Source organism: Rattus rattus, chromosome 6 (assembly GCF_011064425.1).
Source record: "Rattus rattus isolate New Zealand chromosome 6, Rrattus_CSIRO_v1, whole genome shotgun sequence".
In the NCBI taxonomy this organism is placed as follows: domain Eukaryota; kingdom Metazoa; phylum Chordata; class Mammalia; order Rodentia; family Muridae; genus Rattus; species Rattus rattus.
In genome coordinates, this window is record NC_046159.1 from 141227848 (window position 1) to 141246303 (window position 18456).

General features: G+C 40.4%; 1 protein-coding gene across 1 annotated transcript in view; it reads left to right on the forward strand.

Moving 5' to 3' along the window:
• The window catches only part of Elapor2 (endosome-lysosome associated apoptosis and autophagy regulator family member 2), a 182051-nt gene that overhangs the window by 133124 nt on the left and 30471 nt on the right, over positions 1–18456 (forward strand). Inside the window, exons 13-18 of the mRNA XM_032907046.1 lie at positions 1048–1185; positions 4171–4434; positions 5062–5235; positions 11123–11309; positions 12765–12861; positions 13585–13686. Of these exons, the coding sequence (XP_032762937.1) occupies positions 1048–1185; positions 4171–4434; positions 5062–5235; positions 11123–11309; positions 12765–12861; positions 13585–13686 (962 nt within the window). The remainder of the gene's footprint in view (positions 1–1047; positions 1186–4170; positions 4435–5061; positions 5236–11122; positions 11310–12764; positions 12862–13584; positions 13687–18456) is intronic.

Below are 18456 nucleotides of genomic sequence, written 5' to 3' on the forward strand. Positions count from 1 at the left end.
ATTCCTCTTTTAGTCTTTAAGTGATTGGTTTTATCATAGGAGTTTTGAGTTGTCAAATTAAATCACAAATAACAATGCTTTGGATATCAAATAACACTTTACAATATAAAGGTATATTATTTATAGTAAGGTAATATATTTTAACTTCTTATAACTTAGAACCATAATTAGTTTTGTAAGTGGCAAGTATGATAATTTGGTTATTTGGTAATAAGATTAATGTAATGTGTGAGAATCATTTTTCTATACTGATATCTATATTTGATTTCTTAATAATATCTTTGATCCTTCTATCTGTATTATAGGAAGAAACGAATTTTGATGTCATGACAATGTATTTCCAATATCCTAAATAACTAATAGAAACAATTTATTTATCAGAAATTCTAGAGGAAAGCTTGACTTAAAACTTCAGACTTAATCTTTGTTTTCATTTTAAATAAATTATACAGTTATACTGGCTATTGTACTTGCTTTCAGGTCATGTTAATGGTGGTATATTGGTTGGGATATCTTAAAACTGCATGATCATTTTCCTTAAATGTAGCTAAGAAATTCATTAGTAAAGTAGTTTGTAAATGAAACCTCATGGACTTCAGATACTATCTGAGCATATTTCATGAGCATGGGATAGCATTTTGGTTAGGTTTAACTTGGATGAAGCTGTAGTAAGAATAATTCAGAGGGAAACTTAGAAATTTCTACATAAATGGTTCTGTTAGAGTCAAAGAAAAATGTGCCAAATGGCAAGCCTTTTATTCAGTGAGGATCCTAGAAGTTTTCCCCAAGAAGTTTGAGAAAATTTCCCTTCTAAATAATGTTTTCTAAGTGTGTGACATAGTCACTTGGGATTTTTTTCACATGTTGTTAACAGTGTGTTTGTGGCAGTTTTGAGAGTTGTTTTGTTATAATAGGTCGTGTGCAGCAGGAAAATGTCATGAGTTCTACACAGCTTTCTCCAAATAAAAACACTTCTTTGCAATGGATGTGTATTTGTATTAATATTGAGTTTGTGCTTTATTTGTAAATAGCTTTCTACTGTTTTAGGATATAAATAGAAAAAGTACCAATGTGGTGGAGTCATGGGGAGGAACCAAAGAAAAGCAAGCTTATACGCATGTCATATTCAAGAATGCAACGTTTACATTTACATGGGCATTCCAGAGAACCAATCAAGGTCAAGATGTAAGTTCCAACTGTTTTGTTATTCTTTACCCCTGGGTGTAATCTCCATTCAGAGCATAATGATTTCTCCTGGAGACGCTTAAAGTTGTACACAGAAGCATCATGTGCACCATATACAGTATTGTGAGATCTGAAAGGGCAAGCATTCTCTCCATAAGTCAATATGAACTCTGTTGAGGTCATCATAAGCTATGTGCTGGTAAACCGTGATCTCTATCTAAACACATTCTGACCTGTATACTGGGGTCTACAAATCTTTTTTTTATTAGATATATTTATTTGCTTACATTTCAAATGTTATTCCCCTTCCCAGTTTCCTGTCTATAAGCCCCCATCCCCTCCCCTCCCCTTCCTCCATATGGGTATTTCCCCATACATCCCCCTTACTGCCCCCCCATATTCCCCTGCACTGGGGGTTCAACCTTGGCAGGACCAAGGGCTTCCCCTTCTACTGGTGCCCAACAAGGCTATTCTCGGCTACATATGCAGTTGGAGTCCAGGGTCAGTCCATGTCTAGTCTTTCAGTAGTGGTTTAGTCCCTGGAAGCTCTGGTTGGTTGGCATTGTTGTTTTTATGGGGTTGCAAGCTCCTTCAACTCTTTCAATACTTCCTCTAATTCCCCTCAAGGGGGTACAAATCTTTTAGAGGTACAATATAAGCCCTTTGTAAGTGTACTATGAGCTGCATATAGGGCATTATGAACTCTATACATGAAGATGTAAGATCAATGAACGAAATTATGACATCCGTGCAGAGCACTGTAACCTGTACATAGGATACTATGAATTCCATACTGAGAACAGAGAAAGGTAAAGGCTCACCCTGAGATGCATACAGTATTACACCCACTATACAAGATAATATGATTCCATAATTTTTATTTCTTTTAAAATCCAAAGATGATGCCCACTTGTGATGTACATGAAACTGTCACTCAAATTGAAGAAGATACTAATTTGATTCCGTCATCTTGTTATATAATGAATTGGTATAAAGTGGCAATTTTTAATTTAAGTATGAATGTATGAAATGGGCGGAACAGCAATAGAACTCTTTTATCTTGAGCGATGAGAAAATACAGTTGTTGAAGCTTAAGAGAAAACTCAATTTTGCTTTTGCTTAAAAATGTTTTTGAGTCTTTTGGGGAATGGGATGGTTCTTAGCATTGTTCCTCTTTATCTAACCAAAAATATTTGTTTAAGAGTCATTAACTTGTGTGGGTTTAGGTTTTTTATTATGATATTATCTTGTTTTAGAAAGAATGCATGTGTATACAGAATGGTAGAACAAAGTCAACCATTGCCTTTCATTGATTTTCATTGTTAGCATAGACCTAATCATGTTTGAAAAATTCCATTGTATGTTTCAATATTAGCAGGGCTGGTATGTATGAATGTATGTATGTATGTATGTAATATATGTATGTATGTGTGTATGTGTGCTATCTTTTGACCGTGCTTGTATGCCTGTGACTGTGTGTCTATGCGAAGATCAGAAACAGCATTGGAAGTCATCTAATTATTCTCAACATTACTTTCTTTTGAGACAGGATCTCCCAGAGAAGGTAGAGCCAGCTATTTTGGTTATACTAACGGGCTAGAGAGCGACCAGGATATCTGTCTCTGACCCATCCAGTGCTCTACCATTGGAGTTAGAAGCCCAGGGTGCCATACCCAGTTTTTGTCTGATTGCTTGAGAGCCATTAAGCACCTTGCCACTGCACCATCTCCCTAGCCCCAGGCATGTTATTTGTTGTGTGTCTCCACAGATGTGACTTTATCAAAATGAGAACAAGGTAGTTCTTTGCTGGGAGTGGCTCCTTTGCTGTGGTGGCATGTGCGGTACATTTTTTCTCTTTTCTGTTCAGATTTTCAGTGGGGCGCCAGTCCCCAGATTTTTCATGACTTCAAGTTGTTCTTTAAGGATTGTTACCTAAAGACTATACATGGACTGACCCTGGACTCTGACCTCATAGGTAGCAATGAATAGCCTAGTAAGAACACCAGTGGAAGGGGAAGCCCTGGGTCCTGCTAAACTGAACCCCCAGTGAACTAGATTGTTGGGGGAGGGCGGCAAGGGGGGAGGATGGGAGGGAACACCCATAAAGAAGGGGAGGGGAGGGGATGTTTGCCCGAAACCGGAAAGGGAATAACACTTTAAAATGTATATAAGAAATACTCAAGTTAATAAAAAAAAAAATATATCTAATAAAAAGTAAAAATAAAAATAAAAATACTAATAAAATGATAATGACTAGCACACTGAAAAAAAAAGGATTGTTATTTAGTATTCAGAATATAAACATGAGAGGGCGAACACAGAGGGAAATATATCTCCTCTTTGTCTTTTCATCTTGGTCCACAACAGCATTAAGCAGTCAGATGTGACATTGAACACTAGTGTGGCAAAAACCTGACCTTAGTTAATCCTATTTCATCATCGGGGGAAAAAATGAGGCAGAATTCAGGATCTTGCTTGTTCCTTTGACATCCTGTTGCTAGAAACTAAGGTGCATTGCTTAGGGGAAGGGTTGGAGAGGGAAAGAAAGGCTCAGAATGAGTCCATCAGTGTCACACAGTGTTTGAGTGAGGGAAGAAGTCCACCTTCCAAGATTTTCCACCTTTCCAGACTTTCGGGGTCAGACTGTATCATTAAATTATGCCTGGGTAAAGTAAAGTGAGATGTAAAGCAACTCTGTTATTGTTTTGGACACAGTCTGTCACTGTGCCTGTGCCAGCTAGGAGGTGCCTAATGTCACCTGCAGCAGCACGTCTGGAATTTCATGGTTATGTCAAGTGGCTTCTAATGTCAGTATTTATGGGTTTTTATTCAGAGCTACTGAATGGGAGTGAAGGTAACCCACTGTCCCCCACAAGCTGTCAGTCTGGAACGTTCTGCATATTCTGGTGGTGTCAACAAAAAACATAACTCGGTCGTGCAGTTGCACTCCAAGGCAGATGCCATTTCCCTCTGCTCTCTTTCTAGAACAGACGTCTCATCAATGATGTGGTGAAGATTTATTCAATCACAGCCACGAATGCAGTTGATGGGGTAGCAGCCTCATGTCGGGCCTGCGCCCTGGGTTCTGAGCAGTCGGGATCATCATGTGTACCCTGCCCCCCAGGCCACTACATCGAGAAAGAAACCAATCAGTGCAAGGAGTGTCCAGCTGACACCTACCTGTCCATCCACCAGGTCTATGGCAAGGAGGCTTGCATTCCATGTGGGCCTGGAAGTAAAAGCACCCAGGTAAGTAAGGAGCTTTTTGGTTATCCCCCATGGGGTGGGGAGGTAGGCGGAATTGCTTTTGATGTTGGAAAATGCTTTGTAGTTCTCTTTCCCGTTTTCTATTACGTTAATTGAGCTCCGAATTGATGCTGTGGAAATGTTGGCTACTGGTGACAAAATATGAGGGGAAATGTTCAAATGAAAATGTTTTTTAAAAGTACTAAAATTGATACCTTGTTCACTTCCAAGGTAGGAGGAGTCACTGCTCTCATAAACTGGGTGTAGAATGCTCTGGAAAGCAGTAATCCTGGTGTACAGAATTTCAAGTTTGAAGCAAAACAGCAGACCAGTCGAGGATTCAGAGTAGCTCAATGGAATGGCTTTGTTGTCTGAAAACAGGCTTAATGGAAAGCTTTTAGTATTTCTTAAAAAATATCCTCCCATAAGGAGGTTGTCTGAGAAAAATATCCCCGATTGAAAACATCTTGACTCTTCCGAACATTTTTGTAGAGACACTTAGCGGTTAGGAATCTTCTACCACTGGTATGACAAGATATAAGACAACAATTACTGAAATATTTTATATCTAGAAATTGTGAAAACATTTTCTTGTCAGTGAATAGTTTTTTCCTCTGTTTTTCAATGAAGGATCACTCGCTTTGCTACAGCGACTGCTTTTTCTACCATGAAAAAGAAAACCAGAGTCTGCACTATGACTTCCGCAACCTCAGCAGTGTGGGCTCTCTAATGAATGGCCCCAGCTTCACCTCCAAGGGAACCAAATACTTCCATTTCTTCAATATCAGCTTATGCGGGCATGAGGTGAGTTCTCTCCGTCTGGGATGAGATGGATCTCTATTCTTTTGAAGATATGTTCTGAGTTAAATGACCAATGACACCTCCATGGCAATCAACAACTGATGTCAGGAATGGAGATTGTTTTAAAGTCTTCTCACTTCCTATCCTGTTGACAGTTTTCTCTACCAGGGCGGTCTCATCTGCTCCCCAGACTGTCAGTCAATCTGATATCCAATCAGCTGAACTCCAAGCCTTGTTGGTATGGCTTAAATAGTCCTTCCCTCCCTCTCTTCCTGAAAGTGGGAAGGGATAAGCTTTTTAATCTCATTTCTAAAAATTATAGGTAAGGTGTTATGGTATGAGGAAGTTTATTGTATTAATATTCCTTGGGGACAGAAAAAATAATATCTACATAAATGGAGATTTATGTGAGGAATTGATGCAAATAATTGTGGGGTGTGAAAACCCTAGGATAGGCTCTCTGGAAATGGGATACCTTGCTGGGCTGCTACTGGTATGACTCCGCCCAAGTACAAAGTCTTTAGAACAAGAGAAGGCAGAAGACTGAGACCTGGGCCTGTTGCTATACGTCCTGGGATCTCAAGGTCAGAAAATTTGACGTCCTAATGTTTGTGGCAGGAGGTGAGTGTGGCAGGCTCAGGAAGAAGGAATTCTTGCCTCTGCCCCTTTGTTCTATCCATTTGGGTTTATCCAATTGAGTGATGCTGTTCATATTGAAGGCAGGTCTTCCCTTCCTCATCAACCACCTCACACACCAGTCTCCTCTGAAGCACCCTTACAACACTCCCCGGAATTCCTGTTCTGCCAGTTCGCAGCATTCCTTAATCTACCCATGTTGATGTATGACATGAATTCTCCTTATATTTTCAAAAGGGGGAAAATACCAGTAGGAATTCTGTCCAAATTCAAAAAGAGATACAGAGGGTCAAGTGTTAATTGATAAAGTAGCCTCTGCCGATGTGTATGGGATTTATTTGGTGGGATGGGAAAAGTACAACTTTGTTACCATCCATGGGAGAATTATACCACTGTAGGTGCCATATTTTCATTTCTGTGTGGGGTTGTAGTTTGGAGGGGGGGCACACAAGACAGAGACAGAGAGAGAGAGAGAGAGAGAGAGAGAGAGAGAGAGAGAGAGAGAGAGAGAGAGAAAGAAGAGAGAGAGAGAAAGAGACAGAGACACAGAGACAGAGACAGAGAGACACAGAGACAGACAGAGACAGAGAGACACAGAGGGAGACAGAGAGACAGAGGGAGACAGAGAGAAAGACAGAGAGAGCATGTATCCATTACATATGCCATTAACAAAGTCAAAAATTTAATATGTAATGGGAAGTTTTTCCTGTCTTTTTCATATTGACCCCTATATATCCAATCATCATCATTATGAGATGCTATGACAAACTTGTTATTTTTATTTAATCTTTTTTTATAGTCCAGATAGTCCACCCTCTGACTGTTCTACATCTCATACCTCCTCCCCCCATCTCCATGAGGATGTCTCCACTCCCCACCCCTACCCTCCACCCCCATCCCACCATACCTCCCCACTCCCTGGGGCCTCCAATTTCTTTAGAGTTAGGTGTATCTTCTCTGACTGAGTTCAAACCCAGCAGTCCTCTGCTGTATATGTGTTGGGGGCCTCATATTAGCTGGTGTATGCTGCCTGGTTGGTGACCCAGTGTCTGAGGAATCTCAGGGATTCATGTAAATTGAGACTGCTGGTCCTCCTGCAGCATCCCTCTCCTCCTCAGCTTCTTCCAGATTTTTTCTTATTCAACCACATGAATCAGCTGCTTCTGTCCATTGGTTGAGTGCAAATGTCTGCATCTGACTCTTTTGGCTGCTTGTTGGGTTTTTAAGAGGGCAGTCATGATAGGGTCCTTTTTGTGAGCCCTCCATAGCCTCAGTAATAGTGTCAGGCCTTGGGACTTCCTCTTGTGCTGGATCCCACTTTGGTCTTGTCACTGGACCTCCTTTTCCTGAGAATCTCCATTTTTGTCCCTGCAGTTCTTTCAGACAGGAACAATTATGGGTCAGAGTTTTTGACTGTGGGATGGCAACCCCATCCCTCTCTTGATACCGTCCTTCTGCTGGAGGTGAGTTCTCTATGACAAACTTGTTGAGTGAAATGAAAAGGAACTGGTTACCATACAAGTTTTTAAATAAGATACCTATGACTTTTGTTATCTGAATGTGCTGGCTAGCTTTTTGTCAACTTGATAAAAGCTAGAATCGTTTGGGAAGGAGGTTTCTATCTTTTTTTAAAAAAAAATTTTATTGGTTTTTTTCTTTATTTACATTTCAAATGTTATCCTCCTTCCCAGTTTCCCCATCTTTACTAAATTGGGTATTTCTTATTTACATTTCAAATGTTATTCCCTTTCCCAGTTTCCAGGCCAACATCCCCCAAACTCCCCTTGTATATGGGTGTTCCCCTCCCCATCCTCCATCCATTACCACCCCCCCAACAATCCCATTCACTGGGGGTCCAGCTTTGGCCAAGGGCTTCCCTTCCAGTTTCCTTTCTTTAAACCCCCATCCTATCCCCCTCTCCTGTTTCTATGAGAGTACTCCTCCCCACCCACTCCCTGCCTTTACCACCCTAGCATTCCCCATGCTGGGGCATGGAGCCTTCACAGGACCATGGGCCTCCCCTCCCATTGATGCCAGACATTGCCATCCTCTGCTACATATGCAGCTGGAGCCATGGATCCCTCCATGTGTACTCTTTGGATGGTGGTTTAGTCCCTGGGAGCTCTGGGGGTCTGGTTGGTTGGTATTATTTTTCTTTCTATGGGGTTGCAAACCCTTCATCTCCTTCAGTCTTTTCTCTAACTCCTCCATTGGAGTCCTCACATTCAGTCTGATGATTGGCTGCAAGCATTCCCATCTGTACTGGTAAAGGCTCTGGCAGAGCCTCTTAGGGGACAGCTACATCAGACTCCTGTCAGCAAGCACTGCTTGGCATCAGCAATAGTGACTGGGTTTGGTGGCTGCATATGGGATGGATTCCCAGGTGGGGCAGTCTTTGGATGGCCTTTTCTTCAGTCTCTGCTCCATTCTTTATCCCTGTATTTCCTTTAGACAGGAGCAATTCTGGGTTAAATTTTTTGAGATGGGTGAGTGGTCCCATCTTTCAACTGGGGGCCTTGCCTAATCTCTGGATATGGTTTCTACAGGTTCTGTCTCCCCTTGGTTGGGTATTTCAGCTAACGTCATCCCTATCGGGTTTTGGGAGCCTTTTGCTTTCCTGTCATGTGGGACTTTCTGGTGGCTACACCAGTTCCTCATGCCCCATTGCTACACACCTCTATTCAATTTCCTGACCCTCTCTACCTCTCTCCTCTGTCTCCTCCCATACCTGATTCTGCTCCCTCCTTTTCCCATCTCCCTCCTCTCTTCCTCCCAAGTCCCTCCCACCCTCTACCTCCAGTGATTATTTTGTCGAGGAAGGGGGTTTCTTAGATGAGAAAAATGTCTGTGTAAGATTAGTCTATAGGCAAATCTGTCAGGCATTTTCTTGATTAATGATTGGCTCAGGAGTCCTAGCCCAATGTGGGTGGTACTAGTTGTATAAAGAACGCAAGCTGAGCAAGTCATGGGGAGCAAGCCTGTAGCAGCACTCCTCCATGAAGTCTGCTTCAGTGTAACTGACCGGCTTGAGTTGCTGCCTTGGCATCACTGGATGATGGACAGCAAACTAAGATGAAACAGACTCCTCTCCAAGTTGGTCATGGTGATTTACTGAAGCTATACCCCTAGCTAAGACAAAGCACTTCTCAGGACCTGACTTTACAAGCAGTAATTCAACCTACTCATTAGGTTGGTTGATGACTCATTCCACTTAATAAAGGAATACATGCTGAATATGTTTATATGAAGCAATGAATGAAATTAGTTCCATTTTCTTTTTTATTCGTAATACTATTTTTTATTACTACTGCCTGATCCATCTATCTTTTTAAATGTCTTCTCCCTCTCTCTTTCTCTCTCTCTCTCTTCTCCTCTCTCTCTTGTCTGTCTCTCTCTCTCTCTCTGTGTATGTGTGTGTGCGTGCATGTATGTATGTTTGCATGTGTGTGTATGTATATATGCATGTATGTGCATTGCATGTGCGTGTGCGTGCATGTGTGCATGTATATATATGTATGAATGTATGCCTGCGTGTGTGTGTGTGTGTGTGTGTGTGTGTGTGTGTGTGTTTTTTTTTCTTTTGGATGAGTAGACCAGGGTAACCTATAACTCAATATGTAGGCCAGGCTAACCTCAAACTCATGTGAATACAAGAGGCAGTAGCCAGGCCCAACATTTATTGTTCTCACTTGTTTTCTTTTAGGCTTTGTCATTCCTCCTCCCTCCCTCTGAGTACCTTTAGCTATTTTTCTACTATTTTCTTGGCTGCAACCACTTAGTAAAGATCTATTTCCCTTGCCTTGTGCTGAGAAAGCCTTATGATGGGAGAAAATTTATATGTTAGAATTGCTAGTTGCATTAAGAATGAGAACTATTACCTGACATCAACTGTTTTCTGGCTGTCAATATTTACTTATGAAAATTTTCAGCTGACTACCTTTTATACTGACACCAAGTCCTGAGGTTACCAGGGACTGAAGCAAACGTGCATTTCTGATGCACACTCTCTGGGATTTGTGATGTGAACCTGCCTTGCAGAGGGAAGTTTTCTGGTCTATGGAGAACAAGAGATTCAAGCCCTATTTTACCCCTGCCCTTCTTTAGCATTCACACTACATTGGTCCACAAATGAAAATTTTCAAAAAGTTCCCAGGCCCCCTAAAACTAAAATAGATGATCCCCTTTCATTTTCAAAGAAAACAATATTGGAAAAAAATCTCCAGCCCACTTATAATGAAGGACACGAACTCACCATAACTTCCTGTATGACAACACAACACAACACGGAAAGGACAACCCTGAAATCATGTCATGTTGCTCACTTCAGCTGTGTGCCCATCTCCAATCCTGTTAGTGTATTTACTTCATTGCAGAAAGTTTGAGGAAGCCCTTGTATTCTGCTTTGACCTTGGTTCTGTCATTTGGATAGTAACATTGTCTCTAAAAGGCACCAATATGTTTAAGTTCTAATGTCAGGATCCCAGTACCTGTTTCTCATCTTTAACCCTGTTTTCAGTCTCTATGTGTATAGCAATATTTTTCAATAAAGAATTACAGAGATAAACTTAAAAAAAATGAGAACTATTTATGTTTCATACCTATATGTATATACTCTAAGGCCAATTAAATGGTTTTCCAATTTTCTTTTTACATTTCTTCATAAAAATTATAGAGCAAGGTATAGTTCTTTGAAGTATATTTAAACATTATACAAATACAACCAGCCTCCGGCTGAAAAGTTAACCTCTTGTTCACTTTTAGTCTAAACTGACACACTGCTCTGTCCAAGAATAGGTTACTAAGATACCAGAAGGGATCAAGAGTCTGGAGTTCAGATGTCCTAGAATGCTGAAGCTTTTAGACCTTCTACAGCTGTACTTAGACTGTTGAAGGAGAAAGGAGAGATCATTTCTTCCTTGGCATCCAAATCTTCATGAGCAGTTTGCTGCGTCCCCTGAATGCCTATGAAGTAAACATTTCATAGATGATATTTATTTCCTGGCGTTATATGGCTTCCATCCAAAACAAATGATGGTTGCAATGCTTGTTTTGGGCTTAGCATAAAATCTTCAACTCCTACTTTCTATTTAACATTGGAATTGCTTTGAGACTGATGCCTGGTTACCATCCCAGAACATTTAAACGAGCATTTCTGTGGTAAGGAGCTAGCACCCAGTCTGACAGGAGTCACAAGCTAGTTGAGATTAAAGACTAATTATCAGTGAACCATTTGCTTGTGGCTTTGCTTTCCTAGGGGAGAAAGATGGCTCTCTGCACCAACAATATTTCAGACTTTACAGTAAAGGAGATGGTGACAGGGTCAGATGATTTGAATTTGGTTGGAGCATTTGTGTGCCAGTCAACTATTATTCCTTCAGAAAGTAAGGGCTTCCGGGCAGCCCTGTCATCCCAGTCGATCATTCTGGCAGATACATTTTTAGGTAAGTTTCCTTTGCTTAATATATGCGTGTATGTGTTCGTTCTCATTTTATTGTAACAGCAACTTAACAAAATACTGCTGTTAATAACACACAATTAAAGCCTGCAGTCTAAAAATTGTCAATTTGCAAACATTTTCTAATTCATAAAAATCATGGAAGGGAGATTTATTGGTCAGCCTTACAGTATAAGAAGGTTCTGCATTTCTGTATGGAAATCTATGTGATATAATGTTTTATAAGAGTATGTGCCTCCATTCAGATTCATTAGTTTAATAATTTTAGATATAAAAATAGGCCTGGGGAGATGGCTCAAGTGTTTGCTGCCCAAGGGCGAGGACCTGAGTTGGGATACCTAGTACCTATGCAAAATCTGGGTTTGTGGGTCAGACTGAAACTTTAGTGCTGTTACAGAAAGGTAAGTCCCTGGGGCTTGATGGCCAGCTAGCTTAGCAGGAATGGTTGATCTCTAGGTCCAGTGAGAGACTCTGTTTCAGACAGAGATAGAAGATACCTCAAGCCAACTCCAGCCTCGTGTGTGTGTGTGTGTGTGTGTGTGTGTATGTGTGTGTGTGTGTGTATACAAGTGCCCACTCCCTCTTGCAAATAATAAAAATAAAAATTCTTTATAGAAAATCTAAGAAGCATGTAAGTCATCATATGTGCATACTACTGTGTTTCATTGTCTCCTCTTATCCCAGAAGGATGCTGGTTCCTTGAGTTTTGTTCCCTCTGTTTGAGGTTCTATAATATAGATAAGCTTTAAGAACGATCCAGTTCTCTAGTGCTTCTTAGGAGTCAAATCCATTATAACTGCTGAGAGCAGTGAGAATATGGGGGTGTAAGACCTGATCTGAGAGCATTGCTGTGAACTCCATATGTAGTGCGTTTCAAACTTCAGCACCAAGGCTAGCTGCCAGACTCTAGATAATTGGTAGAGGCTTGCGTTTGACGCTGTTTTATCTACGAGAAGGGAAACCTTGTCCTTCTGATTAAGCAAATCGGGAGCTTAAAAAAGTTAGCTGAACTACGGGCATGAGAGCACCAGGCTTGGCAAAACAAACATGTCTGTACTGAAGGCAAATAAATGGAACCCGTTTCTACTGCAGCACTCGGTGGGAGAGCACAACACGAATCGATTTCTGAAGCATTAGAACCGGAAGGAACCGTAGAAATCATCTAAACCTCTGTATATATCCTACGAGTTCTAGAAAAAATAAAACAAAAGGACAAAACATCCAGGATAGTGAAATGAGCTAGGTTTCATGGCTGGGGATTAGAATCTTTTTTTTCTGGAGATGTTGGAAAGTTTCTTATTCTTATCAGGAATGTCTCCGTTTAACATTTCTGGTGAGGGGACAGTTGTCAGAGTAAAGCTATTTTGTACTCAGATGTACAGAGGCTAAGTAAACCTAATCTCCCCCACTGCTTCAGAGTTTGTTTTCCAATGTCATCTAGGAGTCACAGTGGAAGCTTCCTTGCAAAACGTTAATATCAAGGAGGATATGTTCCCAGTGTCACCCAGCCAAGTTCCAGATGTGCATTTCTTCTATAAGTAAGTGAAGGTATTTTTTTTTCTTGTGACCATTTTGTGAATGAAGAGCTCATACATCTGATTCTGTAGATTTTAGTTCTTACTCTTGGTTATAATTTCCTAGTGGCAGGAGAAAAAGATAATGTTGCTTCAGGGTGCTAAGCATGGCAGCTGGTACTTAATGAACTATAAGAATGTGGGCATTAAATGGCTTGATAAAAAGTGAGGAACAGAATGTTTTCAGAGTCTAATACTATTATGCGCACACACACAAACACACACATATATGCATGGACACCTTGAGCATACCACATGCACACACATGTATACACCATACAACCCCCACATACACACCATAAACACTCAATTTCTCCAACCCCCAACCCCCTCTCCCCTCTCCCGAGCAATCAGGAGACTTTGATTCACTGCCTAAGCAGTAGTTACTTCTTAATCACTTGCTTCTTATTCAGCCTGATGTTTTGGTACAACTGACTCTTGTTTTCCTTCAAAAAAATTTAATTGTGATTAAAATCATAATAATTTTCCTAAATGCCTAATGGGCCATCTTCACATAGGCAATGAAAGTCAATACATTGAATTTATGTTAAGTTAGAAATTAGAAACCTTTAATAATTTTCTCTTTGTGTTTGTTTATGGAGCACAGGAGCCATTCTGTACATGACCCTTTTGCCCTGGCCATCTGTATTGTGTTTGATCTTTAATCTAGTACCTGCTTTACAACAGGTCTTCCACAGCCACCACGTCTTGTATTAATGGCCGATCGACTGCTGTGAAAATGCGATGTAATCCCATGAGACCTGGTGCAGGTGTGATATCGGTCCCCAGGTACTCACTTTTACTATGGAGTTATTCCATGTTGAATTTCTTTTTGGAAGCAAAGCTGTCTGAACTATTACTGTTAAAAATATTCTTTATGGAAATAAACCAGAATGAGAACAAAAGAACCATGGGGAGAACCATGTAGAGATATGTCAGGGCATGATTTAAATGAATAGGTCCTAGTCAATCCTCCCTCTTTAATGGTATCCCCTTGTCCCTTTTGTCTTCAGCAAAATGACTTAGGCAATAAACAATGAATTGCACTGTGTGTATTTTTGTGTTTGTTCTCACTGTTTCAGTCTCCTTTGATTGGATGGGAAAGTCCTTGGTTCCTGGAACTAGATCAACAATTAACTGTCTGGATGTTAAGGCTATGGACTAACTAGTCAAACCGAGTCATGACTCATTTCTCTGTAAGGGACTGAGGTCTTGAAGACAAGGTTTAGATCCATTTTCAAGCTCAGGTTTCTGAGGAAGTGTGGCAAGCAGAATCATCAGGGGGAAATCTGACCTGTAGAACAAAATGCAGAATAATCAATTGATTGAAACCGAGGTACCAGCTCTCTGTGGACTATATTTGATATGTCCCGTTAATTTTTGCTGGGAACACTAACTCCTAGGGTCTGAAAACTATTCACTTAAATACATCTTACTATCTCCACAAAGAAGACTTAGCTATCTCAGTATTTTCAGTATATTGTTCGGGAAGTTTAGCTAAGGGACCTTTTGATGGTAGCGTGGTTCTATCTAAATCATTTTAATAAGAAAATGAATTAATTTTTTTGGTAACCTCACTTAAGAGCGTTTTAAAGTTCCCTTGCTTATGCCACAGGTGGATAAGAAAATGTTGTTTCATACCTGAAACTCCTGTGTATTCTAGCAACAGTAACAGCGGCAGCATGGTACCGTTGGCTTATTTTGGGATACGTAGGCACACTGGCACTCGCTTCGCACCAGCTGCACCTCTGGTTTGCATTGCTCTAATGATTCGTTATTTCCTTCACCTATTCAAGGTGAAAGAAGAACGTGATGAGAGAACAGAGGAATAGACATGGATAGAGAAACAGGGCAAGATGGATGCTCCTGGGCCTCCCTCTGCTACCGTGCGATGGGATTCCCCACAGCAAACTAGAGTCTTTACATCAAAAGATGCACATGAAGCTTCCAGAAACAGAAGCACATCTCGCCACTCTGGGTAGTTTGAGTTGTGCTGATCGTTGCACTTCACATAGCCCTCCTGAGGTCCTCTTCCAGATTTTGTAATTAACCTCTCTGGTCTGGTGTGCAGAGTCCGTCTGGGTGACTTTAAAGGTTCCTCGCCAGGTCTCTGACTCAAGCAGATGGTATCCTAAAGACCGGGTATGACCTGTAGAAAATAGATCATTTTTTGACTCTGCCAGGGTACATTTTGATTTCTTACCATAAATAAAATATAGCTTCATGGGGTTAAAGGATGTCATCTCATGAGCAGAACAATGTGAAGTTTCTCTTTTTTGACTTCCAGCAAGCTTTACCTGTAAGGAAACTTTACTGTGTTCCCCGGGGTTTCTCCTGATTGCCTGCAGCAGAAACCTTAGAATATCTGTTGTTAAAATTTATTTCCAAGTCTCTGGGTGTTGGACACTGGAGTATTTCTAAAAATAGAAGGCAACTGCGAAGCGTATTAAATCGGAGGGCTGTTTCTGTTGACTTAATGTACCATAGATTTCACTTGCGTTACTTGCCTGAGGCAGATTCTCCATTCTCTAGTATTATTGTTTGCATCTTGGCCTCTTGAAAAATCTAATTTAAAATGTAGTATTCATGGCAGAGCTTTGCACGTAGATTTTGATAAAAATTCATTTGTAGCTGTGATGGTGTCCACGCAGGCAACTGAGTCCCACTGTCAAATGAAAAGGAGAAACCTTCAGTTTTCTCTTCAGTGAATTTCCCATCGAGTCACAAGAGGGAGCCCAAGGTTCAAAACAAGAAAAACAGCAGCTTGCCTGTTCTCAAATAACTAGGTTTTCATTGTTGTTATTTGTTTTTCCTGCAGGGCCAAATAAAGATTAGTTTCCAACTAACAGGGAAGTAATAGACAGATTTCTCATTCTACTTTTGAGGAAGACTTATGGTTGTATCTTTTTGGAAGCTTTAAAATATCCAAGGAAATGATGCTAACCGGACAGTTGGCCTTCATATGTTTTTGGCCAAGAAGTCAGAGTGGGACCTTACAACAGTGCCACATCAGGGATTATTCTTGGCTAACCATATGAAAGTGACTTCACTATTAGTAATAGTCAGCAGGGTCTTCGATCTTTGGTGGTCAGAAAAGCTTTCAAAAGACTCTAGTTCTTGAAAAGTGAAGAGTCCAGACAGGGAGAAGAGGGGTGCATTATGTTCTGCTGAGCACTTGATCATGCTATCTGGACTTTGGTTTCATCTGTGATTAGAAACGCCAACCTTTCGGCTTGATCTGGCAAATGCAAATAGGTGCTGCCTAATTGTGAAAAGTGTCTGGAGGGGATGGAGTACTGCAGGTGGAAACTTTATTGTGTTGCATCTTTGGCAAATGAAATCTGTCAGCCCCAGTTATTTCTGAGGCTTTTTTATCTAATGAAGTTTACTGCTTGGGTACAGACTAAGTTTCTGCCGCAAGGGACTGCTAATACCTCTAAGTAAATCTGCATAGATGAGCTCACTCCCTGGCTTCTTAAACCTTGGGTCAACTTCACAGATGGATGGACTTAAAGCTGAAGAGACTGTTTTTAGGGGACAATGCATACCTGAGCATTGCACCTGAGAACTGCCCATTCGAAGGCACAAGGCATTTGAGTTAGTGAAACGATTTCACAAGCGCCTTCCTAGAAAGCAGGCACTGAACAGATGTGATCTGAAATGTCCTTGAGTTAGCATATTCTCGCCACCAAGTAGGAAGCATTGAGCCTGAGGTTGTATAGCCACTGACTACCACATCCAGGATGGAACAACCTCCTCATGTCTCTTGTTCTTTCGTGACAAAAATGCTTTTCAAGTATTTCAAGTCACTGTCCTTCAGTGTCTCCTGAGTGGAGATTTGTCAAGGAGCACACTTAATAAAGAGACACAGGAGATTTATCCTAGGGTAACAGCACAGCAGATCTACAAGTTGCTTTTGTCTTATTTTTAACTGAATTCCCTTCTTTAAGCATCCATCACTAGTGTTCATGTAAGAGCCCCATCTTCATCTCTCTCTCTACTTCTACATCTATGAATGTATTCAACTCTTTAAGTTGTTTTTCAGTCAGTCTAAAATCATTCTGTGAAATCCTCTTGCAGAATCCAAATTCATTTCATCATCATCACGGCCTCTGAGGATGCTGCAGTTCACCAAACAGATGCTTTGCAGTTCGGTCCTGATAGTGTTCAAGAGTTGAATACTCCAAGGATTTATGCCACAGGATCAAATTTAGTCTTTATATCAAAGTCATTAGGTTTATTGGACTCTAATGCAACATTTGGTTGAGACATCAAAGAAGGCCTATTAATGTCAAAAAAGTCTATCCATTTGAAATTAAGAGTCAGAAATAGACTAAATGAGTTCCTTATCCCTTCCCTCTGATTCTTTACAGAAAGATAATAGATATCCAAATGAAAAGTAAGATAACACAAAAGATTAAGACCAAATATGTTCCTAGAACAGAAATGTACGGATACATATAAAAGCTTTATGAACATTTGAAAATACTCAAAAAAACACTGTAATCAAGAAAGGAAAACCTTTAATGCAGACATTCTAAAATTGTGTAATTCAAACATGAATAAGTCATCTTAAGAGATAGTTATAATCACATCACAAGACATTCATACATTTTTAGAACAATTTATAAATAGAAGTAATAAAACTGGATTTTTTTTCCCACCAAAGAAAACAATCTAGAGATAAAGGAAACTAGGAAGCGGGCTAACTAATGTGGTCTTGAACAGGTACTAACGTGTGGTAATTAATCTTACAAGAGTTCTTAAGAAAAGGCAATACATAAAGGTGTATTTTTATATTTCTTGTTCCAAGAGTTGCAGATAAAAAATATTCTTGTGTTAAAATTCAGTTGGCCAGGTTTGAGAGCTTGTGCTCCCCAAATTCATATGCTAAAATGGTATTACAATGCTAAATCCCAGCCTAGGGATATTAGAAAGCAGTAGCTTTGAGAGGTAGTTAACTTACAGTGGTTCTGACAACATGAATGAAACGGGTGTTCTTATAAAAGTGCCCTAAAGGGCTAGCTAGCCCAATGCCATATGAGATTACACTGTAAGATAGCATCATCTGTGAAAGAGAGGGCAAGCCCTCACTCAGAAGCATTGCCAACTTAGCCTCCCCAGCCTCTGTAAATTTAGAAAATAAGATTCTGTTATTTTCAAGTGAATGCATTTTGCTGTAACAGACCAAATGGTATAAGACACAGTCATGAAGTCATTGTTTTTAGTAGCTCAGTACTACTCCATTGTGTAAATGTACCACATTTTCTTTATCCATTCCTCTGTTGAAGGACATCTGGGTTCTTTCCAGCTTTTGGTTATTATAAATAAGATTGCTATGAACATAGTGGAGCATGTGTCCTTGTTATATGATGGAGCATCTTTTGGGTATATGCCCAGGAGTGGTATAGCTGGGTCCTCAGGTAGTACTATGTCCAATTTTCTGAGAAACTGCCAGACTGATTTCCAGAGTGGTTGTACCAACTTACAATCCCACCAACAACGGAGGAGTGTTTCTATTTCTTCACATCTTTGCCAGCATCTACTGTCACCTGAGTT